Raw genomic sequence first — 13,266 nt, forward strand, 5'->3', positions numbered from 1 at the left:
ATTCCTTTCTTTCCTTTCACATGTAGATATCTCAATATAATAGATACATCTGCCATCTTTTCCACCTCATCAACTGCCTTGCAAATGTAGTTCTTTCTCCTTAAGTGCTTGAAGCCATGTGGAACAACCCTAAACAAAATTCCATAGTAACACTGCCTAACTGTATATTTCATCCTGCCAAAAGATAATAAAATACACCACCATATTAGAGAATAACCATTTGAAAAGTTTCTATATATTTTTAGCTACTAGATCAGATTTGTGAAAAAGGAAGCATACTTACAGGGGATTTTAAAAAAGGATTTTATAAAAATATTTTTGACAATTTATTCACTCATTCTTTTATTCATTCATTAATTTATTCAGTTCTTGGATTGATTGAGCACATCACAATATTAAATACAGTAAACTATACAGAGATGAATGTGATAGGACCTCTACCATTAATAAGTTTAACATTATCTAGAACTGAATTTGAACTAATATGTAACTGGTAGTGAAATATTTGGACCATTTAAAACAAAGATGAATAGTTCTGTTACAAAAGCTTATATTCTTGTATGACAGAAAGATGTCTCTGAAATGAACAGATTTTTGTCTCAGAAATTATATCAGTTATCTATTGTTGTGTAACAACTTATCCTAAAATGCAGCAGGATATTACAACAAACATTTTGTATCTCACACATTTTCTGAGGATCAGGAATCCAGGTTGTGGTTTAGCTGGTTTTTTCTTTTTGTTTTGGCTCAGGTCTCTCATGAGGTTGTAGGCAAGCTCTTAGACAGGGCTGCAGTCATCTGAAAGCTTTACTGGGGTGAGTTGATGGCCCACTCACACGGCTGTGGACTGTGGAGGGGACACCTCAATTCTTTGCTGGCTTTTGGCAGAAGGACTTGGTTCCTGTCAGATAGGCCTTTCCCCAGGGATACTCTGGATGTGGCAGTTGGCACCCCCCAAGCAAGCAATCCAAGAGAAGAAGCAAGGAGAATACCGCGGTGACTTTTATGACCCAGTCTCCCCAAGCGACAGCCTGGCACTTCTGCTCTCCTCTGTTCCTTAAAAGTGAGTCACCAAGTCCAGCCCATTGGCAAGGTGAGGAGGATGAGACTCTGTCTCTTGAAAGGCAGAGTATCAAAGCCTTTACAGACATATTCAAAACTACCACTGCAGTGATGTTAATGTCTCACTTGAATAGTTTATTTGCCTTTTTTTTGCATCTAGTAGAACTCTGTGATTGCATGTACTTGCTACTTTTTTGTTGGTAACTTTTTAATCATACATTTTCTATTTCCTGGTTTAAAAAGTAATACATGTTCATTATAGATTATTTAATAAGATAAACAAATATGAAAAATATGAATCACCCATACTTTATTCTACAAACCAGTTATAACCACATTTAACATGCTTTTGGTTTGTAGTATATATAATAAATACATACATGTATACTCATTGCTTTTCCTTGTTATGTAAAGTCTACTACATTTAAGGCCTCAGTGGATAATGTTTTCCATATCCCGTAGGTATTAAGACTGTATTTTTGTTATCTTTCAGTAATGATGTTGTTTTTAAATGCCATGTACTCAGTGAGTGATATAAACACATTGTAAATTTCAGTTTTCTAATAAAATTTACAAAAAAAATACATACATGTATATATACTATAATAGTATATATACCTATAAAAACATCTATATTATCTTATAGAAAGTAAACTTTTGGATATCTATATCTATATTATGATCTTAACATAAGGAGAATTTACTCTTATACTTAAAATTTATTAGAAAACAATTCTAAGATGCATTACAATCTATGGGTAAATGTTTTTCCTTCTTTAATATTTTTTTCTATTTTTGAACATTAGGTTATTTACTTCCTTTTATCACAATGAATAATAGTCATCTTTATATAGTGTCTTTGTACATCTGATTATTTTCATATAAGATCCTACAAGTAAAATTATAGGGTCAACTTACTACTAAATTTGCTCTCAAGGAAAGTTATATTCATTTGTATCTCTTTTGTTGTTTAGTCGCTAAGTCATGTCCGACTCTTTTTATGACCCCATGGACTGTAGCCCACCAGGTTCCTCTGTCCATGGAATTTCCCAGGCAAGAATAGTGGAGTGGGTTGCCATTTCCTTCTCCAGGGGATCCCAACCCAAGGATCAAACCCAGGTCTCCTACGTTAGTAGGCAGATTTTTTTTTGCCACTGAGCCGTGATGGAAGGCCAGTAGTCTAAGTACTGAGTACAGTACATCTCACTGTAATTTGTTGAGTATTTAATATTATCATTTTTTCATCTTTTTAATAGACCAATTTCCCTTTCTTACTTTGCATTTTGTTGACATACCAGTTATTTTATTGCCTCTCTGTTACAAATTCACTTTTTGTTGTTGACTCTGTGAAACTGGACGTGGAAACCATTATTTATTTATTTTCAGGCTAGGCTTTACTGGGGTCCCGGCTGCAGCAGGAGAGAGCATTGAAATACGCTTCCTTTGCAGCCTACGTGATATCATGCTTCGCCAGTAGAGGGCGCTAGAGAAGAACTGTAGGAGGAAGCAGGTCTTTCCTGGTTCGTAGGGGCTGGCATGCCAGGTTCCCGGGAAGCTGAATTTCTTCCTCCGGGGCTCCTCCCAGAATGGTTTCTTCAGCGCTAGTTGCCTGTGGGGTACAGCTTTCTTTAGCATTTGCTCCCGCAACCCCTTTTGCAGCTCTTGATTTGGTTTGTGGTGGCACAGCCTGGAGCCCCTTACAGTCCTTTGCTCTAACTCAGATCATTACTCTCCACACCTTCACCTTGGTGCTCGCTCCCAGAAAGTGCGCTGTGGGGCTGACCATCTAGTAAGCACTTGCCCCATCTCTGTCCCAAGCAGCCTCAAAGATGCCACAGCCCACGGCATACATAGAGTTGTGCTAGGTTCCTGCAGAGATGGTTCCCGCAGAGACGGTTCCCGCAGCTCACAGTCCCAGCAGCACGGGCAGCAGCGCCCCTGGCTTCATCTGGGTGCCTACCCCTCAGCCTCAGCTTACCTGTTCTCCAGACTTTGTTTCCTGCAGCCCTCCAGACACCGACGCTGTGTGAACTGGCCTTGTGCCCACAGAGAAGCCCCTGTGCTAACTTGCCCACTGGATCCACACTCCAGAGGGTTGTTCCTTCTCATCCTATGGCTGTGACCCTGCGGTGTCCTGGGAGCAGAGGACGTTTCCTCTAGGCAATGGGCTGCAGTCACTCCTTCTTCAGAGGATTTCAACTCCTTACTCCAAGCTTTTCCTTAGTTGGGTATTCTTCCTCAGACTAGGGTACCCTTTAGAGTTCCCTTTCCATTTTTATAGTTACTCTCATATTCACAGCTAAATAGACCTTTATATTAAATTATAACCCCATTTAAATGACTGTGTGGTTTCTGTCTCCTCATTAGACCCAGACTAATACCACTGATCACTATTAAGATACAACTTTTCCCACAGTAGCTATTTGCATTTTTCTCTTCTGCAATTTTACTTTTCAAACCATGTGTCTTTCTTCTTATTATTATTTTTTTCCATTTTGTAGACTTTCAAGATATTAAAGATGAATCTTCTGTCATGTTTATGGCAGATACTTGAGACTACTTTAAATAAGTATACTGAGTTTTAACCACTACATTTGCTTTGTTTTACTGAGTTGAGACTTTCTTATTAACTCATAGATAAAAGGATAAAGATGCATGCCACTGTCTTATTCAATAAAGGAGATTTCCTAGGACTGAAAAGTTCATAGCACACTTTTACTTTTATCCAGTTTGGGATTTGGTGACATTGGGAAGTAATACTTTGTCTTAAACATGTTTCATATTTTGATAACTGATCTTCCAACTGGGTTTACTACACTCAACCTTATCCTATAGTATGTGTAATACAATCAATTTAATCCAATGCTTATTCAGTTCAGTTCAGTCACTCAGTTGTGTCCGACTTCTTGCGACCCCATGGACTGTAGCATGCCAGGCCTCCCTGTCCATCCCCAACTCCTGGAGTTTACTCAAATTCATGTCCATTGAGTCGGTGAGTCCATTGAGTCCCATGTTTATGAGGAATGCAAATAGAAGTAGTAGTAGAATGGAAAAAAGCTGCATAAATCTCCATTTTAATACAGAGTTCATAAGTAAAATCACAGGTGATACTTGTGGCATTCTCAGTGTTTTTTCAGACTGGTGAAGTGGACTTGAAGGACCCTGAGCCCTGTCTTGTAGAATGAGTTATTTTGGAGAAAAAGAACAGAGCTCGAGATTTCCTGCCCAACTTCAGATCCCACAGCTTCGCATTACCTTCTGTATTCATTCAGCAACAAATGGTTATCGTGGATCAAGTCTTAGGCTAGCTGATGAAATACATTAAATCTCTGTGATATGTTTATTTGGAAAAATAAAGAAAACTAGTTCAATTGACTTAAGAAAAATCTTAAGAACACTTTTGAAATTCATCAGTAAAACAGAGGGAGAATAAAAGAAGGGCTTGGGTTGAGAGAATTATGATTTGGATTTAACAGAGTCCATAATATTTTCTGTCCCAAAGGACAGGTAGCTCTGATGTTATAGATGGCTCAAAGGACTGAAAGACACCCCTAGGTTTTATGAAAAGGCTAGAGTTTAAGAAACTGTGAAATACCATCACCATCAGATTTCTTGGTGGGATAATAATGTGCTGATATTTTATTTCAAAAGCTGGAAGCAATTGCTTCTGAATCATTTCTGAGAGCTAGCTGATGATAGTTCTCTTGACAGTTGAAGTTAAATAAGCTTAAGCTACATGGTATCTTAAGATACCATTTAAATTCAAGTTCACTCAGTGTTTTACTCTAAAAATTATTTGGAATACATAGTATCCGAGCTTATTTTAGTTACTGAAACTAAATTCAAGTTTCTTTCAGTCCAACTGTGGATCCTACCTAACCTCTTCACTTCAAAGAGAGACAAGCCTTAGATTCAATTTCCTATAGATTCAAGTTCACATTTTTTTTTTAATGCGAGTATAGAGTTTATGCACTGAAATAGTACTAAAACCTTCTAATTTTGTTGAAGTGTCTTAGCAATAGTGACATGTACTGCTAAACTGTTGTCTCTGTTTTTATTACCCGTTTACTTCGAAGATATTTCAATATGATTGCCTTTTCTGTACTGAATCTGAAAATAGGAGAAAAAGAGTATTAACCATTGGACACATTTCGTGCATTGAACCTACTAAAGAACCAAGCACCCAGTGTACAAGCTTTTACTTACTTTGCTATTGTTCTTTGAATCTCTCTTTTTTCTTCTTCATTTAATCTTTGAAGGATGGATTCCAGGAGAGAAAAATGAAAGTTAATATACTGAGCCACCTGAAAGAAAAAACAAAAAGGTAGAGCATTTGTGTGAGAGGTACTGGGTCAGGAGAGCTCAAAGACAGATTCAGGGCAATGGCATCCGTACATCACTGCTAATTTCTTCTGCATCTTTATCCATGAGGAAAATGCGAGCATTTGTTTTGGACGGTCCCTGTAGGAGTCTATGCAGCAGCGGAATGTCTGTCTTCTTTAGCCGTTTCTGCTCTACAAATGAAAATAAGAATCAGCTACAGTCAGGAGGCCATCCTAGAGAAAAAAAGGAACATAGTCTGTCCATTCATTTCGCTTCTTCTACTTACTTTGTAAAATCTATAACGAACAGGAATTGTTTTACTCACTCGAAAAAGCAAGTTGAAATTAAAACCTTTAGATGAACTAAAAATAGACTTTCTCTTGCTATCCTTTGGGATTTGACTTTCGATCTCAGAATTCTAACCTTGCCTTTGGTTTGGATGTTCAGACAAATCTGCCATCCCATTTATGCCTTTGCAAAACCTAAAAACATTCATTCAATAAATATTTATTGATCTTTCCTAGTTCCATTAATGTAATTCTATCCTTCTAGTAGGTCAGATCCAAAACTTTGTAGTTATCTTCAATTCTTCATTTCCCTCTCACCCCACATCCAATCTTTGGATTTTCTTTAAAAATATATTCTGAATTGTTATTTACATTAGGAGTATTTTTTATTATTTCATTCATCTATTGGCTTCATCCATTCAGCCATAATAATGACATGAGAAAGAAAATAACTTCCAATTTGGTATATTCCCAGAACTTCAAATTTCCAAAAGTTATAAACACTTCTACCACAAAATATTTCTAATTTTTTGCCTAAGCAGTTTCACATCTGTGATTTCATTTTTATTGGAATGAAGCATGAGCAGGACACAGCGCCCTTACAATCATTTTCTTTCCTCCATCCTTCCTCAAATAATTTTTGAGTTCTTCCTATGTACCAGGCCTTGTTATCTGTGCTCGGCACACTATAGAAGAAAGCAGAGTAAAATCACTTCTCTCATGGACCTTACACTCATGGAGAGGATGGTGATAAGGAAGATACAGCAATAAAACCTATCATATATAGTGATAAGTATTCAGGGGGAAAATTACTCAAGGAAGGGGGTAGAAAGTGTGCATGTGTGTACATATGTGTATGCAAGCGAAAAGTTTTAAATTATTGATAAAATGGCTGAGGAAGGCCTCACCGAAGATGTGATATTTGAGCGAAGACCTGAGGGAGATGAGAGAGGAATCATGAAGCCATTGAGGGGAAGTGTGTGTCAAAAGAATAAGTAAGTAAATTGAGCACCCATGAGGTCAGCGCATGCCTAAAGATGTCGAAGAGCAGCTAGGGAACAAGGGGGCTGGTATGGAGATGAAGCGAGGGCTATTAAGTGATGAAGAGAAGAGGTAATGGGGCCAGCACAGATTCTGACTTTGCTGTGAGAAGGGAGACCATCGGAGGATCTGAGAAGAGGTGTGACACCGTCTGACTTATACGGTTAAAGAACTGTCTGTTCTGTTGAAGTAGACTGATGGGGAAAAGGTAGACCAGTTAGTCCCCTCTCTGGTATCATGTGTTTCTTCGGGCTTTTAAAAGTTCCAAGGGTCAGAACTGTTCTTGTCCCCTGGACTAGACTTCTCTAGGAAAAAAAATGCAAGACAGGGTCCAGAACTGAGAAGCCCAGCTTCCCCACAAGTGACATGATTCATTACAGAGACAGTGTTTGCTGCTTTAATTCCTCTATGATTTCTGAAGATAACCATTTCCTCTATGATTATCAAGGGGAACCTTGATAATCCAGCGCCTCTCATTAACCCACCAGAACCCTCTTTTTAAAAAATTAATTAATTTATTTTAATTGAAGGCAATATTGTGGTGGTTTTTGCCATACATGGACATGAATCAGCCATGGGTGTACATGTGTCCCCCATCCTGAACCCCCCTCCCACCTCCCTCCCCAGCCCATCCCTCTGGGTTGTCCCAGTGCATCGGCTTTGAGTAAGCTGTTTCACGCATTAAACTTGGACTGGTCATCTATTTAACATATGGTAATATACATGTCTTTTAAAAAATTTATTTATTTTAATTGGAGGCTAATTACTTTACAATATTGTATGGTTTTGCCATACATTGACATGAATCCGCCCCGGGTGTACATGTGTTCCCCATCTTGAAACCCCCTCCCACCTCCCTCCCCATCCCATCCCTCTGGTTCATCCCAGTACACCAGCCCTGAGCATCCTGTATCATGCATCGAACCTGGACTGGCATTCGTTTCAATGCCATTCTCCCAAATCATCCCACCCTCTCCTTCTCCCACAGAGTCCAAAAGTCTGTTCTTTATATATGTGTCTCTTTTGCTGTCTCATATATAGGGTCATCATTACCATCTTTTAAAATTCCATATATATGTGCAAATATACTGTATTAGTATTTTTCTTTCTGACTTAATTCACACTGTATAATAGGCTCCAGTTTCATCCAACTCATTAGAACTGATTCAAATGCATTCTTTTTAATAGCTGAGTAATATTCCATTGTGTATATGTACCACAACTTTCTTACCCATTCGTCTGCTGATGGACATCTAGGTTGCTTCCACATCCTAGCCACTGTAAATAGTGCTGTGATGAATACTAGGGTACAAGAGTCTCTTTCAAGTCTTGTTTCCTCACTGTGTATGCCCAGCAGTGGGATTGGTGGGTCGTATGGCAGAATCCTCTTTTGAACTTTACATCCTATCTTAACTGGGTCTGCATCCTTCATTTGTTTTGTGCTTGCTAATATAAAACAATGTTTCTTACCTCATGGTCACCTGGGATAATTATTAGAAATATGTATTCCCAGACTGTCCTCAGATCTGGAGGGGCTTGAGAATTTGTATTTTAAATGAACTTTCCAGGTCATTCTGAAGTGTGCCACAATTTGAGAAACACTGTTACAGATCATGGTCTTCGCAGATAAAAGGTTTTAAAAGTACACTAATTGATTTTCCACATTACTACCCAAATAGGTGCTCTATGCTCCATTCTTTTCTCTATTCTTAGTCCCTAAAAAAGTCTTAGTTATGATTACCTTCAGTTCTGGATTTCATGTATAAGAAATGTATAAGAAAAGTGATTTTCACAGGTAAAATGTAAAGAACTGTAGTTTTATAGTAAAAATAGGCTTCTTTTTTCTGATTTTAAAATAATATGCATGTTGTGAGAGGAAGTTATAAAATAATATGCATGTTGTAAAAGGAATTTATGTAGGTCAAAGGGTACAAATTTTCAGTTATTAGAAGAACAAATTCTGAGGACCTAATGTACACTTGAAAGTTTCTGAGAGTAGATCTAAAGCATTCTTAGCCCAAGAAAAAAAAAGTTAACTACGTGAGCTCATAGATGTGTTGATTATCTTGATCATGGCTATCAGTCCACAGTGTATATGTATATCAAATCATGTTGTACACTTTAAATATATTCAATTATATTTGTCAATTATCCTAATTATTCATCAATAAAGCTAAAAACCCTTATACACTGTTGCAATTATGAGGAAAAGGACAAGGCAGAAAGTAAAAATTCCCTGGAATCCCAGAACTCTGAGATAAGCAGCATTTCACTTTGAGAGGACACTCCTCTGCATGTCTCTTTAGGTACACGCACACAGACAATACATAAAAGTGGTCATATCACACGTGCTATTTTTATTGTACACACTTTTTAAATCAAAGTCTATTTTTTGCTTTTTTTCTTTTATGCTTTTTTCCTTCCCATTGTCTTTTCTGTATCTCCCCAATCCCCTAACCAAGCAATCAATGTTAATGGCTTGGTATTTATCTTTCCATACCTTTCTCCCTAATCATATACTCATATAAACCACATATTTAAATATGGATTTATAATTCTTTCAAAAAAATGAAATCACACTCTATACCTTTATAGGCATGTTTCACTTTTAATTAATATGTATTGTAAAGTTCCCTCCATTCAACTGGTACAGATCTAACGCATTTCATTTAATAGCTGCATATTAATAATGTATTAAATCATTCTTCTATGATCGGTAACTTTGCCTTTAGCTTTCTATCATTATAAATAACCTTGCACATAAATCTGTAAGTTCTTTGATTTTTGTGAAACAGATTCTCACCAGTGTATTTCCTGGGCTAAGGAATATTTATACTGTTTCAATAAATATTTCTAAAATGAGTTTGAAGAAAGTAGGAGTCAGATCTTCACCAGAATTGCATGAACATACTCTTTTACTCTTATCCATGCCAGCCAGTAGGTAGAATCAGATAAAAGATAATACGGCATTGTGGGTTGAATATACGTGGCCTTGACCTTTGCATTTCTTTTAATACTTGCATTCCCTTAAGTTTTAGAGTTTCCTAAAAATATTTACAGGTTATTTTGTTATTCTCTGAACTGTTTTTATCATACTTCTTTGTATTTTTATTGGACTGGTTGCCTTTTCATTATCACTTTGCAAGAACTTTTGATACTGTAGGTATTAATCTTTCATCTGATAGTCTTCATAATTTTTTGTTTGTATCTTTTACATTTTATACAGTCCAGCATTTTTATCTTGTAGTTTTCTCCTAAACAACCAGAATGAATACACACACACACTCAGAACTTTAAAAAATTTATATATATATATTCCTTATATTTAAGCTTTCAATTTATAAGGACTTCAATTTTGTATATGTTTGGATATCCAATTTCCATTTTCTTATAGTTGCTCTGGATCAAAATGTATTATTTTATTTATTCAATTTCTGGCTCAAATGATCAGACACTTAAATTACAACCTGAGTCATTTCTGTAATTTAACTTCAAAATTTAAAATCAGTTTTAATGATGGCCATTCTGGCTGGTGTGAGGTGATATCTCATTGTAGTTTTGATTTGCATTTGTTTAATAATTAACGATGTTGAACATCTTTTCATGTGCCTGTTGGTTGTCTGTATGTCTTCTTTGGAAGAATGTCTGTTTAGGTTCTCTGCCCGTTTTTTGAGTGGGCTGTTTGTTTCGATGCTGTTAAGTATCATGAGCTGTTTGTGATTTTTGGAGGCTAATCCCGCATCATTCGCATCATTTGCAAATATTTTCTCGCAATCAGTGGGCTATAGTTTTGTTTTGTTTATTGTTTTCTTTGCTGTGAAAAAACTTCTGAGTTTAAGTAGGTCCCACTGTTTATTTTTGTTTTTATTTCCAATATTCTGGAAGACAGATTGAAAAAGATATTGCTGTGATTTATGTCAGAGAGTTTTCTGCCTATGTTTTCCTCTAAGAGTTTTATAGTATGCAATCTCACATTTAGGTCTTAAATCCATTTTAAGCTTATTTTTGTATATGGAGTTAAAGAATGATCTAACTTTTTTCTTTTTTTTTTACATTTAACTGTCCCTTTTCCCCAGCACCATTTGTTGAAGAGACTGTCTCCAACATTGTGTAGTCTTGCCTCCTTTGTCATAGATTAATTGACAATAGGTGCAAGCCTTTATTTCTGGGTTTTCTATTTTAAGGCTTTCAAAAATTTCATTTCAATATTGCCTTAGGGTTTCTCTAATCCATCTTTTACTCTTTGCTCTTAGCACCCCATACACAGTCTCTTCCCAAGGTCCTGATGCTAACTTGTACCCCCACCACATAGTTCTGCACATTTTTCTCTACTGAGGAAGAGGGAACACTCCCACAACGTGTCAGACACTGTGCTAAGAAAGAGGTAACGATGACATCAGGGAGTAACGGTATGCAGTGATGACTCGAGTAAAAGCTAGAATGATAAGGGAAAGTGAAAAAGAAAGGAGTACAAAGATCAACAACTGAAATGCCTACAATTCCTGGGAATCTTCCACCTATTCTCCAGGGCTCTTTGATCACCATTCAGATAGTTTAATACCTGGCCAACAAGCAAAGTCTTTTGTGTTATAAGCTCTTCTAGGACCCCTTATTCGTAGGTTGTCTTCCTTTGAAACTGTGAAGGATGAATAATCTAAAACACTCTACCTCTCTTCTTTCTTTCTTCCCTCCCTCCCTTTCTTCCGCAGAAAAAGGTCAACTGCTTTTCTGCCTTATTAATGGGCAGGAAATGACAACACATTGCAGTCACGTAAGAATAACCGAGTTTTCTTACCTCCTGTTGCAAAAATAATGTAAAGTGCAAAATCCTGGGCACTATTTTCAATCTGTCAGTGGAAAACAATGAACAGACGTGAATTCTTTGTTAGTGTTTTCTAAGCCAACCAGACCCCAGATTATGTATCTGTTTTTTCACTTTAATTTTTCACTTTCAGATATAAAATCTTCTCTGCTCCTTGGGGATAAGGTAATTTCTCAGTGCAGTTACCAAATATGTTATCTGCTGTCGATACCAAAATCCACGTATACTCTAGTCCCTCAGTTGGCCTTTTGAACTCTCGGGACTGCATTCATGAATTCAACCAACCATGTATTGTAAACAGTAATATATGCATTGAAAAACAATCCATGTATATGACTATGTATGACTGAGTCCCTTTGCTGTTTACCTGAAACTATCACAACATTGTTAATTGGCTATATCCCAATACACAATAAAAAGTTAACAAAAAATCCATATTTAAATAGACCCATGGGCGTTCAAACAGATGTTATGCATTGAAAAAAAATCCATGTATATGAATATGTATGACTGAGTCCCTTTGCTGTTTACCTGAAACTATCACAACATTGTTAATTGGCTATATCCCAATATACAATAAAAAGTTAACAAAAAATCCATATTTAAATAGACCCATGGCGTTCAAACAGGTGTTTTTCAAGGGTCAACTTTATATAGGAAAGAATTTTTTGGAACTGAATATTTAACTTAGATATACATGCTTATACGTCTTTTTCAGAAAAATCCATTTATGTGTTTACAATTAAATTATACACAAGATATTTATAGTTCAGTTCACTGATAAAGAGTACCTTAAATTTTTGGAGAATTTGCTTTATTACTTCTTCAGTTCTCATATTACTGTTTACTCTGACCTTAGTTTCTGATCCAAAAGCTGGAGTGAAAATTGACGTCTAGAAGAAAAAAAAAAAGATTTTTGTAATTTTAAGGACATATGTGACAAACTAGAAAGAGTCTGTCTCTTGAATCTGGCCTTCTTTTGCACAAAAACCCCAAGATCATGAGTTTAAAATTTTGCTTTCTTATTTTTACTTTGTTTTGGTTGTTGAGTACTATGTATGCCTTTAAGCAGCTTTATATTGATTTTAGAGTTTGAAATATTTTCATCAGATAATCATATCATTCTTTACTGTAATTTAAGATTTTAAAATTCCCTCCTGTTAGGGAGTTAATTGTTCTAAATTGTTTTCATTTGAACCATATGAAATCATTCCTTTTCAGTTGGTCAGAAATGGTCCAACGTTGGCAATTTCATGTGATTCAGCTTATATCTCAACTGAAGATTTGGGTAAAAGTGCTGCTAACTGAATATTTAGAACAATGTTTCCCACAAATTGCTCTAATCAATAGTCGGCCCTTTAGATAAAATTTGGTAAACAGCTGCCATGATCCAATAAGTTTGATGCATCCCTTTTGGGGATTAGTAATGCACCAAAAATTATAAGAAACATATAACCATACATTTTTTACTCATAATTTTATTCCTATTTTAAAATAAAATCCTCAGAGAGATGAAAAAATTAAATGGAAAATTCCAGAAATAATTCACACACTTTAAATTGTGTGCTGTTTTTTTTTTTATTTTTTTTTATATGGACCACTTTTAAAGTCTTTATTGACTTTGTTATAATATTGTTTCTGTTTTATTTTTATTTTTTTGACACAGGCATGTGGGATATTAGCTACTTAACTAGGGATCGAACTCACACCCCCTGCATTGGAAGGTGAAGT

At 36.1% G+C, this 13,266-nt stretch overlaps 1 protein-coding gene across 2 annotated transcripts in view; it reads right to left on the minus strand.

Annotated features, from left to right (window-relative positions):
• Window positions 1-696: 696 nt before the first annotated feature.
• The window catches only part of RASSF6 (Ras association domain family member 6), a 70,132-nt gene continuing 57,562 nt past the window's right edge, over window positions 697-13,266 (minus strand). For both annotated transcript variants that reach the window (XM_088836386.1, XM_055434421.2), the window contains exons 7-11: window positions 12,327-12,428; window positions 11,509-11,560; window positions 5,458-5,576; window positions 5,269-5,366; window positions 697-5,172 (exon numbers count right to left, since the gene is read on the minus strand). In XM_088836386.1, the coding sequence (XP_088692512.1) occupies window positions 5,097-5,172; window positions 5,269-5,366; window positions 5,458-5,576; window positions 11,509-11,560; window positions 12,327-12,428 (447 nt within the window). In that variant the 3' untranslated portion in view covers window positions 697-5,096. The remainder of the gene's footprint in view (window positions 5,173-5,268; window positions 5,367-5,457; window positions 5,577-11,508; window positions 11,561-12,326; window positions 12,429-13,266) is intronic.

This window comes from Moschus berezovskii, chromosome 5, assembly GCF_049115385.1.
Source record: "Moschus berezovskii isolate FMDL1 chromosome 5, NW_MosBer_1.0, whole genome shotgun sequence".
Classification (NCBI taxonomy): domain Eukaryota; kingdom Metazoa; phylum Chordata; class Mammalia; order Artiodactyla; family Moschidae; genus Moschus; species Moschus berezovskii.